General features: G+C 31.7%; 3 protein-coding genes across 6 annotated transcripts; all 3 read left to right on the forward strand.

Annotated features, from left to right (window-relative positions):
• Window positions 1-424: 424 nt before the first annotated feature.
• On the forward strand, window positions 425-7,944 carry LOC105965158 (putative rhamnogalacturonate lyase B). 3 transcript variants are annotated; one of them, XM_012989680.2, is made up of 17 exons: window positions 425-649; window positions 758-877; window positions 3,082-3,160; window positions 3,238-3,359; window positions 3,730-3,783; window positions 3,886-3,999; window positions 4,113-4,232; window positions 4,428-4,563; window positions 4,723-4,893; window positions 4,986-5,141; window positions 5,495-5,601; window positions 5,738-5,828; window positions 6,340-6,481; window positions 6,576-6,732; window positions 6,845-6,961; window positions 7,045-7,171; window positions 7,645-7,944. In XM_012989680.2, exons 2-17 carry the CDS (start codon window positions 768-770, stop codon window positions 7,894-7,896), a joined length of 2,055 nt encoding a protein of 684 aa, XP_012845134.2. In that variant the 5' UTR covers window positions 425-649; window positions 758-767; the 3' UTR covers window positions 7,897-7,944. The 3 variants fall into 3 exon arrangements, with proteins under 3 accessions (XP_012845134.2, XP_088678600.1, XP_088678599.1); XM_088822474.1 differs by lacking the exons at window positions 425-649; window positions 758-877; window positions 7,045-7,171; window positions 7,645-7,944 and having other exon boundaries at window positions 3,087-3,160; window positions 6,845-6,965; XM_088822473.1 differs by lacking the exons at window positions 425-649; window positions 758-877; window positions 3,082-3,160; window positions 3,238-3,359; window positions 3,730-3,783 and having other exon boundaries at window positions 3,886-4,010.
• A 3,310-nt stretch (window positions 7,945-11,254) lies between these two features.
• LOC105964939 (uncharacterized) lies at window positions 11,255-17,151 on the forward strand. 2 transcript variants are annotated; one of them, XM_088822475.1, is made up of 17 exons: window positions 11,255-11,469; window positions 11,568-11,618; window positions 12,489-12,606; window positions 13,369-13,432; window positions 13,589-13,710; window positions 13,903-13,959; window positions 14,100-14,219; window positions 14,304-14,423; window positions 14,530-14,668; window positions 14,746-14,916; window positions 15,070-15,222; window positions 15,304-15,501; window positions 15,624-15,765; window positions 15,855-16,008; window positions 16,105-16,221; window positions 16,329-16,455; window positions 16,595-17,151. In XM_088822475.1, the coding sequence occupies exons 3-17, from the start codon at window positions 12,497-12,499 to the stop codon at window positions 16,841-16,843; spliced, it is 2,043 nt and encodes a 680-aa protein (XP_088678601.1). In that variant the 5' UTR covers window positions 11,255-11,469; window positions 11,568-11,618; window positions 12,489-12,496; the 3' UTR covers window positions 16,844-17,151. The 2 variants fall into 2 exon arrangements, with proteins under 2 accessions (XP_088678601.1, XP_088678602.1); XM_088822476.1 differs by having other exon boundaries at window positions 11,299-11,469; window positions 12,486-12,606.
• Window positions 17,152-19,914: 2,763 nt separating this feature from the next.
• Window positions 19,915-23,341, forward strand: LOC105965126 (geraniol dehydrogenase 1). The gene is made up of 5 exons (XM_012989646.2): window positions 19,915-20,127; window positions 20,281-20,394; window positions 21,053-21,566; window positions 22,266-22,419; window positions 22,893-23,341. Exons 1-5 carry the CDS (start codon window positions 20,030-20,032, stop codon window positions 23,093-23,095), a joined length of 1,083 nt encoding a protein of 360 aa, XP_012845100.2. The 5' UTR covers window positions 19,915-20,029; the 3' UTR covers window positions 23,096-23,341.
• Window positions 23,342-25,387: the final 2,046 nt, after the last annotated feature.

Below are 25,387 nucleotides of genomic sequence, written 5' to 3' on the forward strand. Positions count from 1 at the left end.
GTTTGGATCCGACGGATTGTATTAGAAGTAGAGTTTCACATTAAATACAACTGGACTCTCTTCTTTGTGGTATACATCAAGAATGAAATGGGCCTTAAGCCCATCAATTCATTTGAGCCGAGATATATATATATATATATATATATATATATATATATATATATATATATATATATATATATATATCAACAATATAATTTATTACTACTACATGATTCCCCAGAAGAAGCAAAAGTAATTGATGGTAGTAGATAGCAATATTATGTAAGAAAAAGTAAAGAAAAGGGCTAAACCCCAAAAAAAGAAACGTCACCACTCTTAATGGAATTTTTGTTTTTCAACAAAGTTAATAAATGTCCATACATTTTTTATTCAACACTCCTCTCTTGCTCCATATATATATCTACAATGCTCTGTTTTATTTATTCCAAAGCATAAAATTAAAGTTCCCTAGAATGAATGTTTCAAGGCTTTACTTAAATATATAAAAAGTAACTGATCACACACACACACACACACACACACATTATATATATACACACACAGTGAAACACACATATTGTTCACAAAACTCCAATATCTCCTCACATACAACTTCAAATCTCCAGAAATTAACTGGAATAGATAGATATACTTTGTTACCTCAGAGGTAATGTAATATGTATATTCTTACAATAATTAATTATATATTTTTTTTCAAATTACAATTGTTTTTGAATATATTCCTTTAATTAATTAGTTGGTCTAGTGAATGCAGTTCCTTTGATATGAAGAAGAAGACGATCGGAAAGAAGAGAAAACGGGGTTCGCGTTTCGGATGGCTACTGCAAATTATTATTCTTCTCCAGTTTTTCTTGCTTGCTCAATCAACAAGCCAGTTGAGTTTTTTTTTCTTTTCCTTTTAACTATTTTATTTAATCAATTATTTTTTTTTTATATATGAATAAATTAAAATATGCATGCATCTTTACCTACAATCTTTAATGACATGATTTTTATTCATTAATGCTCATCACTCCCATATTCTTTTCAATTTTTTTTTTGTCAATTTTTTTTTCTTTTGTCAATTTTAGTAATTTTAATAATATGCATGCATCCACTTAGAAATATTGTGGGAATATAATATAAATATTTATCTTACACGGCTCAAGAAGCGCATAGGTTGTTGTCACAAGATGAATATATGTAATGAAACAAAATTAAAGCAGCAAACCCCAAATTAAACCTGTGTTTGGTTCCAGGGTCTTTTCTGTTGACAAGATTTCTTCTTGTCCCCCCTCTCTCTCTCTCTCTCTCTCTCTCTCTCTCTCTCTCTCTCTCTCTCTCTCTCTCTCTCTCTCTCTCTCTCTCTCTCTCTCTCTCTCTCTCTCTCTCTCTCTCTCTCTCTCTCTCTCTCTCTCTCTCTCTCTCTCTCTCTCTCTCTCTCTCTCTCTCTCTCTCTCTCTCTCTCTCTCTCTCTCTCTCTCTCTCTCTCTCTCTCTCTCACACACACACACACACACACACACACACACACTCTCTCTCTCTGATCTCTTGAGAGTGAGAGAGATGTAGATGCATGCACATGGGATTGTGTGTATATGTATGATTCCCCAAAGACGCAGTCCCGTGATCACCTCAAATTTAAAGTTGAAAAAGTGCATTCCTATATTTCCTCCTAACAATATCTCTCTCTACTTAATTTTCTCCACTTTTTTCTTTTCTTTTTTTTTTTTTTTCCTCCACTTCGTTTGAGCTTTTAATATAATTCTTTATTTTAATTTTAGGTGCCCTTTTATATATATATATATATATATATATATATATATTTTGCTAGTGAATGGTAGTCAATGGATATTTGTTTTCTTTATTCGTTTATACTTGATTTATGGCCATTAATGAATATTAACTTACTCCCTCTATATACAATACATGTCGCTCACAAATAACTTTTTTTTATTTCATATTATCTGTCACTTTAAATTTTTAATACTGCATTAATTTCTTAGTTTTTCAGTTTATATCATTATTAACTCTTTCCAACTCTTTTTTTTTTTTTTAACTCGTTTTTCTCTCTTATTAGTTTATAAGACAATATCATTTTAAGTGTAAAAGTATACATTTTACTAAAATCAAGTCACATTTAATAAAATGGGTGCAAATTTAGACCGGATGGCCTGTTTTAATAGGAAAATCGGATGCCATAGAATGATTGACACGTGGATAGTTTAAATAAAAATATAATTAGAATTCTAATAATTGGAAAAAAGAAAAATCAAAAAGAAAATCCCAACATAACCCGTAACCTCTCTAACCATAATTATAATAGCGTTGATTTATTAAGAGTTATGACTTGAGTGTCACATGTCAGAAAATTAGTGGAATCCAATTTATATTAAATACTTGAGTGTCACATGTCAGAAAATTAATGAAATCCAATTTATATTAAATATCGGCTGATCCGCTCAAAATTTAATCTCTAATAAAATATTTAATCCTTGTAGAAAGCTAAAAATGACAATTTAAAGGAAACAGGGGGATTATAAAATTTTGCATTACATCCTACCTCTTACTCCCATTCGTTCCTAAACAATACTCTGTTTTTTTTTTCCAGCTTTGCACAAATATTTAGGATTTCAGTAAATATTTCTTAATTTTAGGAAAAATATATTAACAAGACTAAAATAACCTTGATTATTTAAAGATGTAATAGAGAGAATTAATATTAAAACTGAATAAATATGGGTAAAACAGGGAAGAAGATGTATTTAATAAAGTTTTGAAATTCTGAACTGACGGAGCAAAAAAATTTCTCTAATTAAACTAACAGTTACTGTGGAACACAAAGAGTAATTAGTTTTTATACAGCTTGTCATATAATTTGTGATTAACAAAAATAATATATTGAAAAAAAAATATACATATATATATATATATATATATATATATATATATATATATATATATATATATATATATATATATATATATATATATATATATATATATATATATATATGCAGCCCGTGAGATTCTAACATATACTTCCTAGGTAGGCCCCACTGAGTCTAATCTTTTGTTTTTTGTCAAATTATATTACAGAAGGATTCACAAGAAAGACAGTGACGATGATGATCAGATGTATTACCCTCCTGTTCAGTTGCATTTGTTTGAAGACCATGTAAGTTTAATTAAAGTCGCATTTCTTATTTCGCGATTTTATCTTAAAAAAATATAATATGTGTATATACACTGCAGGTGGTGTTAGATAACGGCATAGTCAACGTTAGTTTGTCAACTCCCGGTGGTATGGTGACTGCAATAGAGTACAACGGAATTGATAATTTACTCCAATTTGATTACAAAGAAAACAACAGAGGGTACATACAATACATTATACCATTTAATTTTTGGGTAAATTACAACCAACCCCCTCAGGTAAGGCCTATTTACACAAAGCCCCTCATTTTTGTAAAATTACATCCATCCCCTGCAATTTGTAAATTTCTTACATTAACACCCTTTTGTAGGGGGTGGACGTAAGAAATTTACACACTGCACGTAAGTGGATATAATTTCAAAAAATTGAAGGGTTTTTTTCGTAAATAGGACTTACGTCAAGGAGGTGGTTGTAATTTACAAAATTAGAATCATGTTTATATAAGTTTGAACTAATTTTTTTAGTTAATTTGATTGATTTTTTTTTAATGTAAAAATATTTATATAATCGAGAGGACGGATCGAATGCAGGTATTGGGATCTTATTTGGAGCAAACCGGACCATCCACACGACGTTTTCGATAAGTAAGTACTTCGTTTTGTTCGATAATTCTGCACCGTTTATCTTGTTGTTAGTATTATAATTTTAAATGAATAATCGAGGGGCGCGCGAATTTAACGATCCAGGCTCGATGGCGATAGTTTCGAAGTTATAATGGAAGACGAAAACCAAGTGGAGATCTCATTCTTGAGGACATGGAATTCTTCAGAAACAGGGCTTCCCCTTAATATTGACAAAAGGTGCATTTTTTGTAAGTCTTTAAGCTGTCACACTTCATTTATTTATTATTCACACAGAGCAAAATATAACATTTTATTTCTCAATTTCCTAACTGAAATACATATAAAATTAGGTATATAATGGTACGTGGTTCGTCCGGATTTTACTCGTACGCAATATTCGAGCGCCTTGAAGGTTGGCCCGACGTTAATATCGCGCAAGGACGAATCGTATTTAAGCTTCAGCAGAATCTGTAATAGTTAATTAAAGATCACTCTCACTTCATTCTTTTTACAAAAAAAAAATAATAATAATATTTAAGCTTCAGCAGAATCTGTAATAGTTAATTAAAAATCACTCTCACTTCATTCTTTTTACAAAAAAAAAAATATAATAATAAATTAATTAATTTAATTAAAAATCTTGAATATTGTTTATGTTTATTTAGGTTTAGATATATGGCAGTGTCTGATGACAGACAACGGATCATGCCGACTTCCGAAGACCGCGATAACGGTGAGGCTCTCGATTATCCGGAAGCCGTTCTTCTCACTAATCCAGCCAATGATTTTCTTAGAGGAGAGGTATTTATAATTAGTGTAATTAACATATGTAATAAGTGTTAGAATATATTAATTAATGAGGAATTTGTCTTAGATTAAATAATTCTTGCCCATCTACATTAGTAGATTTTTACATGTCTTAGGGAATAAGTCTTTCCTACTTGTTATTAATTATATCAGGTTGATGACAAGTACCAATACTCGAGCGATAACAAGGATAATCGGGTCCACGGGTGGATATGCTCCGACCCGCCTACTGGATTTTGGATCATTACACCGAGCAACGAGTTCAAGACTGCGGGCCCCGTCAAGCAGGATCTCACTTCTCATGCGGGCCCCATTTCCCTATCCGTACGTATTTTTCACCGTTACGTTATTATAATGTAATAGTAAGATCCCCAAATTAAACGGGCTGAATTAGTCATGCATGCATGAGTGTGCAGATGTTCTTTAGCACACATTATGCTGGACAACCGTTGATTCTCAAATTCCGCGATGGAGAGCCGTGGAAAAAGGTCTTCGGACCGGTGTTTGTGTACCTAAACTCGGTTTTAGAAGGCGAAGAACCACTTGCACTATGGCCTGATGCCAAGGAACAGGTACATCTCGATCTACAATTAAACCTCTATAAATAATACAGTCGAAAATGAGAAATTTCTATTAATTTAGCGATATATTAAATAATAGAACTAATAATTTAGTACGTCTTTACCGAATCGAGACCAGAAGAAATTATTATTTAAACGAGGTTATTAATTTATCGAGGTTTTACTTATGTATTATATGATATTCATTGGTGGAGCCGGCCATCATAGGGCCAAAGGGGGCCATGGCCCCCACCGCTAAAGAGATTTGTTATTTTTCAAGTCCCCCAAAAGAGAAACTTTAGTGTATATTTGAACTTATAAAAATTTTAGCTCCGCCACTGATACATTAATTTATACGTTGTTAGATGCTCATAGAAACAGAAAGCTGGCCGTACGATTTCCCAAAATCCGACGATTTCCCTTATGCCGACCAGCGCGGTACGGTGAGTGGCCGTTTAGTGGTCCGCGATAGGTATATATTGTTTTCTAAGTACTAATAACATATTCATGAAAAATGTTCATAACTTATTTTATTTATAAAAAAAAAACAAAAAAAAAGAAGAGAGAAAAATAAAAGAAAAAACTTATGTATACATGTTTAATTGCAGTTATATTAGTGAAAGGCTTATAATAGCAAGGTCTGCTTATATTGGATTGGCTCCACCAGGTGAACCTGGATCATGGCAAAGAGAAAACAAGGTTATTTATTTATTTTATTTTTTTCGATTCTTCGCGTAAAATAATTCAATTGTATAACAAATTGATACAGTCGAGGCTAGCAAAATTCTATTAATTTAGCGAAAAATTAAATTATCGAACTAATAATTTAATACATTTTCACCGAGTCAGGAACTGGAGAAATTATTATCACTAGTAGAAAATTTGCTTATTACTACGAATTTTTTTGCTACGGTAAAAAGCCGTAATAAAAGATACGTTTTACTACAGAATAATTTTGAAGTCGTAGTAAATACTAGGATTTACCGTAGCAAAAAAGTATTTGGTACGGCCATTTACCGTAGCAAAACTTTTGTCACGCCTGTATATGCTACGGGACAAATTCGTAGCAAATGCGTAGCAAAAGCTTTTTTAGTACGAATTTGATACCTTTTGCTACGGTTAATGATCGTAGTAAAAAGCATCTAGTTTATTTAAGCAAAATTATTAATTTATCGAGGTTCTGCTTAACAAAAAATATATTTCATCACAGGGCTATCAGTTCTGGACTGAAACTGATGATATGGGGTATTTTTTAATTAACGGTATACGCTCCGGGAATTACAGTCTCTACGCTTGGATCCCGGGATTTATCGGCGACTATAAATGTGACATTCAAATCGAAGTCCGGCCAGGTTAGGACATAACTCTTGCATATAATATTTATTAGCAAGGTATATTAATTAATATTATCTAAAACTTGAAATAATATTTTTTGTTCAATTTAAGGATGCAAAATTAGGCTCGGGTATATAATATACGATCCTCCAAGAAACGGACCTACACTATGGGAAATCGGAATCCCTGATCGTACAGCTGCTGAGTTTTTTGTGCCTGACCCGAACCCTACATTGATGAACCAGTTATACAATATCCAGCCCGACAAGTAAGCAACCGTACATATAAACGATCGATGTTTATTTATTTATGCGACGCTATGTTATTACATTGAACGCAAGAAAATGTTGGCTAACCGATTGTTGTACGAAATCGGACAGGTTTAGGCAATATGGATTATGGGATCGGTACACGGACCTTTATCCGGACGAAGATTTAGTTTATACGATAGGATCGAGCGTTTATCAAACAAATTGGTATTTTGCACATGTGAATAGGTAGGTAATTAAATTAAAGAGTATTTTTCAAATCGACATGTTAGATGCTACATCAGATGAAATATACTGGTTCTGGTATGCAGGAATATCGGCAATAAAACGTACGTACCGACAACATGGAAAATCTTGTTCGAACTCGACGATGTGGATGAATCAGCTAACTACACTCTCCAAATTGCTCTGGCTTCAGCTAATGATGCTGAGTTACAGGTAAAATTCTATAACAATTTTTTTTTTCGCATTCTCAACATAATTTACTATAATTCTATAAAAAAAAACCCTATGTTAATTTTATTAGCATTAAAAGAGTTTATGCTAATAAAAAAAGGTAAATTACGAAAAAACTCCTAAACTTAGGCTAAATAACGAAGAACACCCCCACTCATCCATAATAACCAAAATCCCCCTCTGATTAACTGTTGATCGAGTTTTTTTAACAGAAAATGTGTACAATCTATTATATCTTCAGTTAAATAGGTGAGAAATAAAAAAAAATCCGTGAAAAGTCCCACTGTAAGGGGTTGGTGTAAGACGGAAACAAACTCAGGGGGTTTTTGGTAATTACAAATAAGTGGGGGTGTTCTTCGTTTTTTAGCCTAAGTTCAGGGGGTTCTCGTAATTTACCCTAAAAAAGCAACGATTTTTTTTTTTTTTCGATTTATGGATTTATAATGTGTTCGTAGGTTCGAATAAACGACGAGACGACGGAAACTCCGTATTTTAAGACAGGGCTCATAGGAAAGGACAATGCAATAGCAAGGCATGGAATACATGGATTGTATTGGCTGTACAGTGTAAGTATACCAGGTTCTACACTTGTCTGCACAACTACAAACACAATCTTGTTGACTCAGTCAAGAGGGTCAACTCCATGGAAAGGAATCATGTATGATTATATTCGTCTTGAAGCTCCATCCTCTAATATGCATGCATAATTAAAAAATATATAGATTTTTGTTATTTAATTAAATGCATTTTGTTTTCTTTGAGGTGTATATTTTGGGTAGATTTTATTAAAATTTGAAATCTTGCATCCAAAAGGATTTTCTAAAAATTATTCTTATTTTTAAAAGGTTTTTAAAATAAAATATTATATGGGTGAATTACAAATAACCTTTGAGGTATATCTAAATTGTTATAACTAATTTAAAATTTGTATATAGAAGATATTATTTAAATATAATCGATGATAAATGGATGAAGTGAAAGAGAAAAAGAAAAACCATTTTATACTCATAGATGACTAAAATTAATCTATTTCATATTATCTGGAAATTATTAGCCGATCAGAAAAAATAGAAGAACAAAATGCACTTCGCTTCTTAGAAATTTAAAAAAAAAAAAAATCACCCCTATAAATTCAAAAAAGAGATTATCCTTCTTAAAAACATTGTTCTGGTTGCACTTTGCCCCAAATTACAATTCCTTCGTAATTTCAGTGGGATTGCAATGAATCCGTTCAATTGATGAAGGGCATTTGCGTCATTTTAGAGACAAATAATCGTAATAGCTGCTGCTAATTGAAGATTCTCACAATTTGAGACCACAATTGGCACAATTCATTTTGGAAGAAGAAAAAAATCCTAATTTTGTTTTCTACATTACTGAAATGAACTGTGTTTTTCGTCTATTAGAAAAAATATGAAATTAAGATTTGGATGGAATTAAGGGTTCAAGTTGGAATGGAATTTCCAATTTTCGCCGGTTCCGATCCGAAAAGTTCCAATATTGGAACAACTTTTTTCATTCCGACTTCCGAAATTCTGATTTCCGAATTTTCCGATTTTTTTTTATTGGAATTGGAATTATATAAAATAAATTTGGAATTTCCGATTTCCAATCCGATTTAATTCCAAAATTAATTCCGAAAAATTCCAATTTTTTTTCCGAAAAATACACCTATAAATAATATACATTATATAATACTTATTTTCCGAAAAATACATCTATTAGTTTTGTTATATGATTTTGACATAATGAATTGTTGTTAGAAGTTTTATTGAATATTATGCTGAGTTTATTTTTACTTATTTATTTTGAACCGAAATTGACTAGTTATTAGTTTTTCTTTTATCAACGTGGATGTTCTTATTTTTTAAAAAATATGAACATTTTAGAAAATTTCGCCTAAGTTTTGAAATTTTAAAGCTTATGTGATCGATTTCCGATTTTTTTCCGAAATCTAAATTTCCAGGCCTTTTGGAATTGGAATGAATTTTTAGATTTCGAATATTTTGGAATTGGAATTGGTTTTGTACTTCCGATTTTCTTTTTTGAATTTTTTTTCCGAAAAAACTAATTTCGATCCGATTCATCCGACTTTCACCCCTAGATGAAATAATTGAATGAGTCAAATAGATTGTGAAAATATTTGAATTTAATGTGAATGTATGAATTATGATGCAAAAAAGTCACAATAGAAAGATAAAAATGGAAAAATAAAATAAAAAATGTCTTCGTTCAATTATGCAAAGATGCCATCATAAATCACTAAAATAAATATACAAAAAAGAGTATTACAGCAATAATTAGTGGTTATTTCATTTCAGAACCAGCTAATTATTATTGGTTGGGCTGCCCAATTTTGTTCATATTTTCTAAAATTTCACAAATAATATATTCTAATAAAGATATTATTCTGAATTCAGTAACAACGGAAATAATTTTCATTTATGTGCATGCAATATCACGTGATCAAATTACATTACATATAAATATTGAAGTGATTTAGGGAATATTCCTTCGAGATTAACCTTTAATGAAAATAATTACATAAATAAATTTATTCTAATTATTTTCTGAAAGAAAAAAACAAGAAATTGTATTATTTAACTATGAGTCTTTATGTACAATTTTTTTGTTTAGTATAACAATTATACATTCAAATTTTATTATAAAATGACCCAATTAAAGTAAAAATAAATAAAATCAAAAGTCCCCTCTTTTTATAATTTTCTTGAGGGTTGCTTTTTTGTTTTCTTATATGTTATATCCGATTACATTGGATTAGGTAAGACTGTATTTCATTGTACTAACGATTCAGATGGTGTTTGGCTAAGCTTATAAGATGTTAAAAGGAGCTTATAAGATGTTTTAGAGCTTATAAGTACTTCCAAAGTGTTTGGTAAATTTTAAAAAAAAAATCTTAGTTTTTTTTTTTAAAATAAGCTGTTGGAGACCAAATAAGATTTTTTTTAAATAAGTACCTCTACCCCACATTTTTATTTAAGATCTTATAATGAGTAAAAATAGGAAATACGTTCATTATCCAAACACTCTAAAAATTAATCATAAAAATAAGATGTAACAGCTTATCAACTCTAAAAACATCTTATCAGACGTAAGAGACTTATCAGTTGTTTAAAATAACCTTAGCCAAACACCCTCCCAGTTGGTAAAATGTTTGATTTAGTATATTACATCTTGTATAAAAGTTATTAAATTATGATATTAATTGTGAATTGTCTACACAATCTTTTAATTAATAAAATTAGGATATTATTTGAAGGACAAAATTGTCATTTCCTTTTTTAATCACTCTCGGCAAAATTAATTGCATGGGAGAAGTGTATTACTAATTTAATGCAATATTTGTCTGTATATTAACATTATAGTACTTTTATAGGTTCTTAGTTGTAATTGACTCAATTCCATACAAATAATACACTCCCTCCATTTTAAAATTAGTGTCCTCTTGGATTGGTTAACACAGATTAAGAAAATTAATAATTTTAGGTTGGTGGACACATTTTAAAAATAATTAATAAATATGCATGAATTTTAGGGGGAATATATACCGCGTGACTAAAATACTCTTCTGATTAATTTTATTTTTGGAAAGTTCATAATCCAGTATTGATTTTAATTTTTTTGCAAACAATTGTGAAAAGAAAAATAGACGATTAATACATTATTGAAAAGTTTAAAGGGACATATACTATAAGAACAAAATAATTCTGCAAAATGATAATTAATTTAAAACAGAAGGAATAAGATACAATATATATATATATATATATATATATATATATATATATATATATATTGCAGATTTTTTAAATAAAATCGGATTTTATTGATCAAAATATCAAAACCTAGCAAAGCAACAAATCAAAAACTGCCTAGATATTAGTCGGCCAACCCTTAATTAATTCAAAGAAAAATAAATTCTCACTAAAACATTTAATTTTCATTAAAGTCCATAAGTAATTAATTTATTTGCATTTCCATAAATGAAACTGTTAAAGAACAAAGTGACCTTTATTTAATTTTTGAATAATCCTTAAATTAAGCTCATCCTTTTCCATATATATGCCTTTACCATATTTTCATTTCTTAGCTTTTGAAAAAACAATTTCACCTTTTTTTTTTTTTTTTTTTTTTTTCTTTTTGGGATTTTCTATATATATCTATATAATATATATGTATGAATCTCAGTCTGACTAATTAATTTCTTCTCTATTGACTCACCATTGTTGTTCTTGAAGAAAACATTATAAGCTCAAAAGGTACGTATTCGACTATTCGTCGTTCGACAAATGGTTTTCGGTTTTCGTTTTATTTATACTATTTTCAATTCTATTGTCTAACTAAATTATTTTTGCAGCCATATATACATACATATGATCTCGAGTTGATGTTGACGTCAAATTTACTTGTAAGTCATTTAATTATTCAATTGTATTTTCTTGATTTTTCGGTTTCTTACACTTTCTGCAATCCATTTCAGTTTTAGTTTTTGCCTTGTTTACAGTATTGCTGCAAACACACACATACACACACACACACACACACACACTTGAACGTGTTTTCGATTTTTCGATGAAAGATGTTTTCGAAAAGTATGTTTTGGGATAATAAATATGAGGATTGCTGTAATATCTGTCTGTGGGACTCATAAATATTTAATTATAATAATACATAATAAAAATACCAAATTTTGCAATACATGCTCATTAGGGGTAATTTAGGGATTTCGCTCTGAAAATATATCCAGTCATTTTCATATATGGAGAATTCTTGTATAATTTCAAAGAATTGTAATAAAGCCACCAAAACTCGTCAAACATTTTCTGGAAATCCAAACTTTGGTCAATCTCTTATAAAAATTATAATCTTATCATACACAAGAAAACATTTACTAAAAAATCTAATTAAAAACAATAAACAACAATAATTAATAAATTATATGAGTTCCCTATATATTGTATCCATTAATTAAAATTCCTAATTACGAGCGAATGAAAATTAAAAATAATTAATTTATTAAGATTAGAATTAATTAATTAATTAGAACCTATAGTAGTACAACCTAAATTCTGACTTCAGCCTTGTTGGGATTAATCTCCAGTCATTACAATAATTAATTATTAAATAACTAGGTACAGCAAAAGAATTAAAATACCATTCAACTACATTTGTACTACCTAGTGGTATATATCTATTCTATATGTATATGTGTGTGTGTGTGAGTGTGTGTGATTATTTTATTTTATTTCATTGTATTAAATTTGTAATCTTTTAGCAGGTTATTTAATGGTGGGAAATATGGTGATGGGTCGAAAGAACTTATTTTTGGGATCGCTCGGAATCGCGTTTTGCTTGTTTGTGCTTGTTGATTGTGCTGACAAATTCCCTGCAGACAGGTTAACGTAAATCCTTAATTAATCTCGAAATAAAACATGTGTTAATTTCGTGTATGAGGTTAGCAATTAGTCTGCATGCACATAACATATAGGCATTAAAAGACTCGGAATTAATGTCATGTTTAGTCATCGGTTGTAGTAATTTATGCGCGCCATTAAAGAAGTTGAAACTAATGGAATAGCGTAAAGGACGTAATTAAGTTTGGTTATTAATTCCAGTGGACTCGAGCATCGTCTGAGATTTTGGATGTCCTAAGCATATTCTGAAAAATTGTCCTTAGATTATTATTATCAATATTTCAAGGAATTTGTGGAATATGATTTTTTTTTTTTTTAATAATAAACTTAAATTGATTTTGTTCTTTTTGAAAGAAATGTGCACTTATAAGGCCCTTTAACTTGAGATCTAATTTTTGAGCAATTTTAATTGTCTGTTCTAATACTTATAAATTCTGGTATTATATATTAATACTTGATAATAAGTATTCATTATAAATTTATAATTATAGCTCTGTTCTACATATACGAAAATTAAAAAAAAAAAGGAACAAATTTGGTGCAAGTTTTATTAATACATATAAGCTCATTAATGCAAACTAATTAGTTACTTATTTGAAACTTGAATTTCTTTAAAAAAAATTAATAATAATTTCAATCGCACATAAACGTATTAGACTAAGGAGTTCTCATTTTGTGCAACGAAAAATAGAACAAATCGGAATTTTGTGAAACTATTATTTAATTACACGGGATTATTTACAGGTCGATTCCACAGATCAATCATGGCTCGTCTCCTCCGCTCAACCTCCATGTTTCGCGTTCTCATGTAAGCCTTAAAAAATGAACGACATTTAATATTGTTTAATTTCACGGGATCATTGTTCTTTTATTTTAAGAATTTTTCATTGTTTTTTACGACAAAATAAAAGACGGAGGAAAATGATTTACGGAAATTAATCCACCTTTTCAAAAAAAATTACAGGTTGACATAGACAACGGCATTGTAAAACTTACGTTAACAAAGCCGACAGGCTTGATGGCTGGACTTGCTTACAAAGGAGTCAAAAATATCTTGGAACGTCGCAATAAAGAAACACAAAGAGGGTATGTAAAATTTCGTGAAAAAACACACACGCACACATGGATGTGTGTATAGATGAAGGGTCAAAATTGTATTTCACTCGGTGTAGCATGCATGCAGTAGAACTTTTTTTTTACTACTCTCTATTTATTTTTTATTTAGTTTTTATTTTATTATTTTTTAATTTTTTTCCCTAATTTGTGAATTTTTTTTAGGTATTGGGACATTATGTGGAGCAGGCCAGATCAGCACAAAAAAAGCCGTTTCGACACGTAAGAATATTTTGAAATTAATTCAAGAAACAACATTTTTATGTATATAAAAAAAAGATTAATTTTTATTTTATTTTATCCAAAATATTGAATGAGAAATTGTTCAAAGCTTTTTTTTTTTTTTTTTTTTTTTTTTGCAGTATGCAAGCAACAAGGTTTAGGGTTATAGAACAAACTGAAGATCAAATAGAGGTTTCATTCTCTTCCACGTGGCGTGTCTCCCATGGTGAAAATTTAGTTCCTCTCAACATAGACAGGAGGTACAATATACTTTAGTTATTGAATAAATGTTGTCTTAATTAATTTATAAATCTACTAATTCATTATTTTTTTTTCTAATGCAGGTTTATAATTCTGCGTGGAGTTTCCGGTTTCTACTCGTATTCGATATTCGAACACGAAGAAGGATGGCCTGCTCTTAATATCGACGAAGCAAGAATCGCGTTCAAGCTCGATAAGGACATGTAAATTATATTCAATCTTATGTTTAGTGACTATTTTTTTTTTTTAATTAAATTATTATTTTTATTTAACTAATTAATTAATTGATGAAAAAATTGAATGAATTAGGTTCCGTTACATGGCTATTTCGGACAAGAGACAGAGGATTATGCCGACGGCTACCGACAGAAAACGAGGCCACGAGCTTAGTTACAGAGAAGCAGTTTTATTATCAAACAGTACCAGTAACCCTAGACTCAAAGGAGAGGTATTAATTAATTAATTAGTCATTATTTCTTTTAATTTAATAAAATTGCAATAAATAATTATATATATAAAATCCAGGTGGACGACAAGTACCAATACTCGAGTGACAACAAGGACAGCCACGTGCACGGTTGGATAAGCAACCGGCCTCACATAGGATTCTGGGTGATTACACCAAGTGACGAGTTTCGAGCGGCTGGGCCCGTTAAACCGGATCTTACGTCTCATGCGGGCCCCACTTCCTTAGCCGTAAGTAATTTTCGTTTTTCTTTAACCACAATTCAATCACAACTTGAATTTCTAACTAATAAACCTAAGATGTTTTGGCGAAAGATTTGTCGAATTTAACATGTTTTAAGATATAGTAAGTACTAATTGTGTGTACTAATTATGCTTATATAGGTGTTCTTTAGTGACCATTATGCCGGTGCAAATTACGGAATTAGATTACGCGACGGTCAACCTTGGAAAAAGGTCTTTGGCCCCGTTTTCGTCTACGCAAACTCGGATTCGGGCAATAACCACACCACACTTTGGGAGGATGCAAAAAGAAAGGTCATTTTACACGATTTTTTTTTCCCGCGAAAATACTAATATGTACTCTCAATTTTTTTTTTTATTTTTTAACAAAATTAGATGTCGGAAGAAACGGAGAAATGGCCGTATGATTTCCCAAAGTCAAAGGATTATCCACATGCAAATGAGCGTGGGACCGTTCGCGGTCGTTTACTAGTCCGTGATAGGTACATCGAACGAGACCTAATGCCAGCTAAATCAGCTTATGTGGGATTAGCTCGACCCGGTGATGTCGGATCTTGGCAAGATGATTATGAGGTTATATATCTATTTCTTACCAAAAAAAAATTATATATATAAAACAAATAATTGATTTTTATTTATGTTCTTAATTTGTGTTTGATCATAAAAAATATATCTTGTTTTATCCTTCGAATTAGGGCTATCAATTTTGGACAAAAACCGATGAAACGGGACACTTCACAATCAGAGGCGTTCGACCGGACACTTACAACTTGTACGCATGGGTTCCGGGAATCATTGGCGACTTCAAACACAAAAACGACGTTATTGTTCGAAAAGGTCCTAATTTCTCAACACATTATTTAAGTAACATAAATAATCTATTAAAACAACAAAAAATTAAAATAAAAAAATTCGAAATTTTTCAGGAAATGAAATTCTCATAGGTGAAATTATATACGATCCTCCAAGAAACGGTCCAACTCTATGGGAAATCGGAATTCCTGATCGGACGGCTTCCGAATTCTTCATACCTGATCCAGCTCCCGGGCTTATGAACAAACTATACATCAACAATGAAAAGTAAGCTCTATAATCACATTTATAATATGTTGTAACATTTTTTCATTTTTGTAATATTTTTTTAAGTTTACTGAAATTCGACGATTTATAATCCAGATTTAGGCAATACGGATTATGGGACCGATACACGGATATATATCCTAACAAAGATCTGATTTACACCGTTGGAGAAAGCGATTACCGCAAAGATTGGTTCTTTGCCCATGTCACTAGGTACTAATTTAGTACATTTTTTGTCTGTATTTTTTTTTTAATTCCCATATATAATTTTATTTATTTTTCAAATAAATATGATTATTGACCTATGTACAAAATTTCAGGAAAATAAACAAGAAAAATTACACAGGTACCACATGGCAAATCCAATTTGATGTAAGAAAAGTCATCACCACAGCATCATATACTCTCAGGATTGCTCTTGCATCTGCTAACTTCGCCGAAATACAGGTACGTAAAATATAATCTCGAAAATCTAACTATTCAATTAACACATTCGTCGTAAACAATTATAAATAAATAAATAAATAAAAATATATATATTGAAGCTGATATAAATTTTATTGGATCTAAATATATATTTATTTAGGTAAGGGTTAACAATCCGCCAACAAGGCGTCCACTTTTTTCGACGGGTCGAATAGGAAAAGACAATGCAGTAGCAAGACATGGAATTCATGGGAGATATTATCTTTACGGTGTTAGTGTACCGGGTTTTCAGCTTCAAAACGGAAGAAATATAATTTATTTAAGACAATCACGAGGTTTAACTCCTTTCGTTGGAGTAATGTACGATTATATTCGTCTCGAGGGACCGCCCGACGAAGATTACTATTAGGGTTCATCATGAATTTCACAATTGATCATCACAGAAATGTGTATATATGAAGTGATTTTTTTTCTTCTTGGTGGCATAAAGGTAAAATATAGCTGAGATAATTAAAATTTGATTTTTTTCCCATTTATTTAGACAATGAGAACAAATTGTTGGGTTTTTTTTTTTTTTTTTTTTTTTGAATTTTTTTTGGGTAAGTGATATAATATATAGTTGGTGCTTACATATTGATTGGCTTTATTGTTGTGGTTAATGATTATTGAAGGTATTTATATTATGATACATTTCATTAACAGTTTAGGCTTTTGCAATGATACGTCTCAATCTGAGGATGTCTCAATCTGAACATCCTCGTATTTATCAAATGCCCTATTTTTTTGGGCGTAAACCAATTTAAAAAATAAATGTTTTCATAAAAATAATATTAAAAGAAGATGGAGTTTAGGATGCTAGTACTCGAAAGTGGCATATAAGTTTCGGGTAAATCGCATAAAAAAAACTCAAAAATTCGAAAATGTGTGTTTGTGTCTGGAATAATCAAGATTTTCGAGCATTTCGTAATCTGTTAGGCTGAAAATTTTCCACTCGATATTGGGGCCCCACTTCTTGGGGCTGGGATCACAACTTACAGCCCGCTCAGGGATTTCGGGCTTGACAAGCCCGGGACTCACGTTGGGGTGGTTGGGCTTGGCGAGGCTAGACACATTGCAGTGAAATTTGCTAAGGCTTTTGGTTGTAGGGTGACGGTTATTAGTACGTCTATTCATAAGAAGGACGAGGCGATTGAGAAATTTGGTGTTGACGGGTTTTGATCGGATGCCGGTAACTATTTATTTACCTAAACTCGTTTATGCTTGTTAAAGTAACTATTTATTTATGCAATCCGAAAACTTCCAACTTTGGAACAAGTGTTTCCATCACAATTTTCAAAATTTCGATTTCCGATTTCCCCGTTTTAGTAAACGGAATTGAAATGTGTTTTTTCACTTAAAAAAAAAGGAATTTTTCCGAAAGTGTTAATTTTTATCCGTTCCGTCCGATTTTTTCCCCTAGTCCAAGATACAATGAGGGAATTTATGCTAATAAAACTAAGGGTAACCAGCAAAAAATCCCCTAAACTTTGGACGGTTTTGCACTTTACCCTCTTAACGGAGAAAAATTGCACGCGCATACCTGAACTTGTTAAATTGTTGCACCTGACAACTAAAAAGCTCATTTATAGCAAAATTTATGCCTGAAATGCACACGTGCAACTCACGTGAAAATGAAATAATGGGGACAATGAGGAAATTGATGCTAATAAAACTAGTATGTGGGATTTTATTAGAAATGGAAAATAACGGGGGATTTTATCAGTTTCGGGACCTCCATATATTTGGACTCACCCGTAACGTGGCCGTGTCTAGTAATCATTTTTTCCATTTGAAATTGGAATAAAATAAAATGATAAATTACAACCACCCTTGAGGTATTATCAAATTAACAAAAACTCCCTTCTGTTTGGGTAATTACAACCATCCCAATTATAAATCTTCTTACACATCCACCCTTGCGGTTTCAAATTTAGTGGATTCTTCGAGATTATATGGAATATTATCACCTTTGTACCTGTTTTATCCCATTCGAACTTAACATTTTGAAGCAAGATAATCATAATATGTGTTTTTTGGCTTGTATATATCAAATTGTGGTGTATCAGAAACTGTATTTTTACACAAAACGAGTACAAACTAGAGCACATTCCACGAAATCCAGATGATTATGTTGAATTTAACAACTATAAGGGTGAATGTGTAAGAAAAAATTATAATTGAGGGATAATAATTATCCAAACAAGAGGAGTTTTCTCGTAAATTGACCATACCTCATGCAGGTGGTTGTAATGTACGCTAAAATAAAATAACACTAAATACAGGTGTGTTGCCGACTTGTCGGTGGTGACCGGCCGAAATCATTGGTAATGCCTTCTCCAGCGGTTACACAAGCTACGTTGAAAAGTCAACACAAAAGTTGTGATATGGATTTTTTACAGTGACGTGGCTGAATCCCATTCATTCACAAGTGGGAATACCAATGATACGGCGCCGTTTTTATCAAATCTCCACATGCCGGTCTAGGCGGGTGAGAGTCGGATGGATCGGATCGGAATTAACTTTTTCCGTTTTTCGGAAATATTTCAAAAGTTTTCGAAAGTACAAAATCAGTTCCAAATTCAATTAATCTAAAAATTCATTTCAATTTCAAAATGCCCGGAATTTCGAAAATTAAATAAGTTTTAATATTTCAAAACTTAGCGGAAATTTTCTGAAATTTTCATAATTTTCCCAAATTAAGAATATCTGCGCCGATAAAAGTAAAATTAATAACTACTAAATTTTGGTTCAAAAAAATAAACAAAACTAAATCACATCATAATATACAATAAAACTTCTAACAACAATTCAATATGTCGAAATTCTAAAGCAAAACTTAAATCAAATTATTGTTTCAGAAAACAAAAAAGAAAAACTTTAAATAAGTATAATATAATATATATTATTTATATGTTTATTTTTCGGAAGAAAATCGGAACTAATTTTTGAAACTAAATCGGATCGGAAATCGGAAATCGGAAATTCCAATTTTTTTTTTATATATATATAATTTCAGTTCCAATCTTAAAAACGGAAAAATTCGAAAATATGAATTTTGGAATTCGAAATGAAAACAAATTGTTCCAAAATCGGAACCGGCAGAAATTGGAACCTCCGTTCCAACTTGCACCCCTATGCTTGTCAATTTAAATTAGTTACACTTCCACACAAATTTTCTCACTAATTACCCTAAAATCCCACTAATACAGAGAGTCTAAATCACATTTAGCGGGAAAAAGGAAATTATTCAAAACGTTAACTTGTGCAAATTGTATTCTTTCTAAAGCAATTAACGTGTGCAATTATACGATCACTCATCAATAACCGGTTCACAAGTTCGAATTGAAAACTAATTGGGCGGATTTCAATTCGATGACGTCAGCTGTGACGTCAGAGACACGGCCCCGAATAAAATGGAAACAATACATTTTTGGTATAAATAATACATTTTTTGGTATAAATATATGATATATCCACAGTGTGATTAACCCTTCACAGAACCTCCATTGCAACTTTCTGCTTGAGATTTTTTTTAATTAATTAATTTTTGACGAAAATGGCGAAAAATCACGAAACAGAGCATCCAGTCGGGGCATTCGGATGGGCTGCCAGAGATACTTCCGGCGTCCTTTCTCCGTTCAACTTTTCTAGAAGGTATTAATTATTATTATTATTGCAGGATTTTATATCTCGATTGATTTTTTTTTTTTTCAAAAACCTTCTCTCGAATTTTTGTTTCTCCATTTCCGAGGGTTTTTTTGATTTTGATTTTGATTTTTGTTTTGATTTTTGGGGATGGTGGTGCAGGGCTACCGGAGAGTATGATGTGCAGTTCAAAGTATTGTACTGTGGTGTTTGTCATTCAGATCTCCACATGGCGAAGAATGAGTGGGGTGTCACTCTCTATCCCGTTGTGCCTGGGTATCTCTCTCTCTCTCTCTCTCTCTCTCTCTCTCTGTGTGTGTGTGTGTGTGTGTGTGTGTGTGTGTGTGTGTGTGTGAAAGCTTATAGTATAGTTGTAGATCTGTTTCCCCTGTTTCTGTGTGTGTCTGTGTGAAGCTTTCTGAGTTATCAATATAATAAATATGCCTAATACATTAGCTTATGTATTGAATCCAAACTATTAAATTTTACACTGAATTTTGTTTATCTTCACTTGAATTCATCAACATGTGTGTGTGTGTGTGTGTGTGTGTGTGTGTGTGTGTGTGCATAGGTATAGGTATATTATTTTTTTTTTCTTCTTAATGTGTCACCTATGGAAGATTAAATAATGAGAATAACTAATGATGTTCTCTATTAATACTCAAATGTTTTGTCCATATTAACATACTTTATGTTCTACCAACTCGACACCGATTTAGTTATAATTAAATATACTACTCCCTGTTTTATCTTAATCAGTAGTAGAACAAAACAAACTCGTTTCGTTTTAGATATGACCGGTCTCCCTCGTAACTTACTATCACAAATATATCGCCTTCAATAGGATTTTATTCCTCTGGAATGTGATGACTATACATATGTCTATATATAGTAAAGAAAAGCCATCTTGTTTCATAGATTTATTTTAACGCAGGCATGAAATCGTGGGGGTGGTAACTGAGGTAGGCAGCAAGGTCAACAAAGTCAAACCAGGTGACAATGTAGGAGTAGGAGTCTTGGTCGGATCATGCCGCGAGTGCGACCAATGCACTAACGATCTCGAAAACTATTGCGCCAAACAAATACTCACGTATGGGGCTCAGTATACCGACGGTTCAATAACCTACGGAGGCTATTCAGACATCATGGTTGCTCACGAGCACTTCATTATCCGGTGGCCCGAAAATTTCCCACTCGATATAGGGGCCCCACTTCTGTGTGCTGGCATCACAACTTATAGCCCGTTGAAGTATTTCGGGCTCGATAAGCCTGGTATGAGTGTAGGTGTTGTTGGGCTTGGCGGGCTTGGCCATGTGGCGGTGAAGTTTGCAAAGGCTTTTGGGACTAAGGTGACGGTGATTAGTACTTCAATTGGGAAGAAGAAGGAGGCGATTGAGCTTCTTGGTGCCGATGAGTTTTTGGTTAGCCGTGATCCCGAGCAAATGCAGGTATGTCATATATATTATATTACTTGGGACTTAGGTGGGATAAATAGATTGAGTTTATTGCGTTTAGAACCCCTGTGATCCCGATAAGCTTTTAGGTGCCGATTTCCACTGATTTCCACTGATCCCGTTAAATATATTATATTTTCGAAAATAATTCCGAACATTTTTCATTTTCTTTTCCAGAAATAATATCAAAATTATTATGTATTTTACATTTTAGGTTACTAAAAAATGGAATTTTCCGAGTTCCGCTGATTCGGATACGAAAATTTCTGATTTCGGAACAATATTTTCATTCCAATTTCCGAAGTTCCAGTTTTTGCTTCTTCCTAATTTCTTTTTTTGGAATGGAATTGGATTGGTTTTTCACTTCCAAATAAAATTTGAATTTTCCGACTCCAATCCGATTTGTCTTGTTTCCACCCTACTTATGTTATATTGAATTGCCAAAAAGCTCTCTATATTATAAATATTCGCGTAAATCCCTCCATATGATGCATTTTTTTACTGATTAGTTTTTCTAAAACAAATTGCATCATATGGAGGTTTTTGTTAATGTTTATATCATGGGAGACTTTAAACAATTAGATTACATATAAGGGTGCTGAATGCAATAGACCCTAAATAAATTCTTGTAACTTGGGTAAAAATGTGATGAAATTTAAATAATTTGTGTTTTTTTTTTCTAAAAATTGGTAGGCGGCAATAGGCACGTTGGATGGTATAATTGACACAGTGTCGGCAACTCATCCTCTTCCGCCACTGCTAGCTTTGTTAAAGCCTCACGGCAAGCTTATTGTCGTCGGTGCTCCTGAAAAGCCACTCGAGCTTCCTGCTTTTTCCATGATTGCCGGTAAGTATTTCGCCCGTCTGTTTTTTTTTTCCGGGTTTTTTTGCATCAAAATTTTAATTGTCAAAACAATGTCAACATTAGTTTTTTATCATCATAAACTCTTTCCATTGGAATTTTTGGCCTTCATTTAAAATTATTCTCGCTTTTCTCCAAAATGAAATTATATTTGTTTAAACTTTTCCAATTGCTCAAAAACTTTTAAATGGTTTTCTTTAAAAGACAAACAATTGTATTACTTATTTATTTTTCAAAATTATCCTCCAAATTATATTTCTCTCCCATCACCTTCAAACACGATTTTGGAAAGTGAAGCTTAAAAACGATATTTGTTTTTGTAATAACGGCTGAGAAATGAAAATATGGCCTCGTTTTGGAATTGAGTTGTCGTGTATTTATTTCCATGTTATTAAGTTGGAAAAGGAGAGTATATAAAAATATAAAAACATAACAATGAAACGTGTCGTGAATAACAGGGAGGAAAACGATAGCGGGGAGCGGAATCGGAGGATTGAAGGAGACACAAGAGATGATTGATTTTGCAGCAAAGAATAACATTCTGCCTGAGGTGGAGGTGATCCCCATTGACTATGTCAACACCGCAATGGAACGTCTCTTGAAATCCGATGTCAAGTACCGCTTCGTAATCGACGTTGCTAAATCAATGAAATCCGAGTGAGATATTTTAAATCATTTTTTGGGGGCTTTGTTTAGTTATCTTTGTTGGATTTTAAGTGTTTTTTCTCTTGAAATTATCGGCCGCCTTTTTTTGGTACTTGCATATTTTACTAGTTCAAACTAAAACTTGTTGCTATAATTTGTGCCAAATTTCGTCGTACAATTAATTTTTATTATTATTATTATTATCATAATAATAATAAAAAATTATTATCATGAAGTGTTATTGAAATTATTCTTGTTGCTATTATTGGTTCCAAATTTCATGACATTAATTGTTGTTATTTTTATGATTATTCAATCTGTGTGACATTGTTTTGTGTGTTTGCGATGTTGTCTGATCTTTGTGTTGTAGTCAAATTGTACGTACTGTGGTCTGTATTTTGTGTGGACTTCGTAGAGAGTAAAGATTATTTTTTTGTGAATTGGTGAAAAGAAAAATTAAGAAAAGTGAAAAGAATATTTACAGATTTAGAAGATTAATTACAAACTTAATATAATTTTTCTTTCTGTCACTAATGGGCTGAGAGGCTGATAACATTGAACATGTTATAATCCGTTTCCATTACCCCAAAGAAAGAGAAAAAGAGAAAATACATACTACTTATTCGGATATTATTCTATGAAATTACAGATTCTGACATACAATAATATATATATATATAATATGAGTGTGAGAAAATTTTGGAGTATTTCTTATTTTTTAAGATTGAGAGCAAATAAAACTTCAAGTACGTGTAAAATAACCTATTTAATGTAGCTCTTTGGTTTGTGATTATGGAATATAATAAGAACGTAAATACCAATAATATAGAGTGGAGAAGGAGAGAACATAAATGAACAACAAGAAAGACAAACGTAGAGACATAGTTGTAGGCATCCGTGTGGAGTGAGTGTTTTTCATTTATATAGGTGTAACCACCGGGATGTTACCAAGAAGTTACATGTGGAAGTTACGTAGGAGTTACATCGCCACTAACACCATAAAAAAGATATCAGAAGTTAATAAACTAATGGGATAATTAGCAAGAACCCCCTCATCTAGGAAATATAGTTAAGGAAACACCCCCTCCAAAAAATAATTAGATAAAACCCCCTTATCTAATTTTCCACTCAAATAATATTTCATAATTCCAAAATTATCCTTAATTGAATAATTGTTCAATACACTCTCTCACCTCATTTTTCCTCATCTTCTCTACTTTACGTACTTTTCCTTTCTCTCTCCTCTTTTTTCTTATCTTCTTCCTCTTTCTCTCTCCTCCTTTTCCCCCTCTTCTTCTTTTCACGTACATACAAACTTTCTCTCTCATTTTTCCTCATCATCTTCTTCTTCTTGTACCCTCTTTCTCTCTTCATTTTTCCTCTTCTTCACTGTACAAATGGAAAAGATCGTCACTCATATCATCAACGGGATTGAAGCCATATACACATTAATATCTTTTTTTTCCTTACAATAAATCGCGTAAGAAATTAAGAGAGAAAAAAACAACACCCAATTTGTTTTGGGATTAATTTATGCAAATATATCACGAGTGTGAGTAGATCTGTCAGAATTTTCTGTTGATTTGGACAAGTTTACAGTTTGTTGGGAACAAAGTATGAATTTTCAGATTCTTCATCTTCTTTCTTCTCTGTGTTTTTTTTTTCTTTTTTTTTTCTTCTTGTTATATTTTAATGGAGTTTTTCAGTAAAGTCGTTAATGGAGGATTCTATTTCTTGAAACTGGGAGACTGGGAGTTCGAACTCCCACTATGGTTGACAAAGTGTGGTGTGGCGACGGTGTGGTGACGAAGTGGAGGTAGATTTAGGGTTTTTTGGTGGATCGGGCGGATGACGGCGCAAGTAAAGAAATTCGTGCAGGCTGAAACCTTAATCGACTATGTATGTTTTCAATAGTCGATTAAGTTAATCGACTATGATCTGGTAGTTGATTAAAGTTAATCAACTCCAATTTTTTTATTTATTGATTCCAATTGTATAAATCAATTATAATGCTTGTATATTTTTTGTTTTCTGTAAAATATAGTTGATTTTGCATTTTTTCGCAATTGTGCAAAATCAACCTCGGTTAGTACTACGCACAATCTTTTCAATCAACATATATTGCTTCATTAAAACCTTGTCGAGTAGCGAAAACCCTGTGGAAAAAAAAACCTCGCACAAAGGAAAAAGAGTACAACAGGACACTCGAGTATCTTCTGGAAATTGAGTATCTACAAGGTACTCCCCCTCAAGTTAACTCCCCCTGATGTCTACATGGGAGCGAGCTCGTATAATATATCAAAGTCAA

Source organism: Erythranthe guttata, chromosome 8, assembly GCF_056151865.1.
Source record: "Erythranthe guttata isolate IM_541 chromosome 8, IM_541, whole genome shotgun sequence".
Taxonomy (NCBI): Eukaryota; Viridiplantae; Streptophyta; class Magnoliopsida; order Lamiales; family Phrymaceae; genus Erythranthe; species Erythranthe guttata.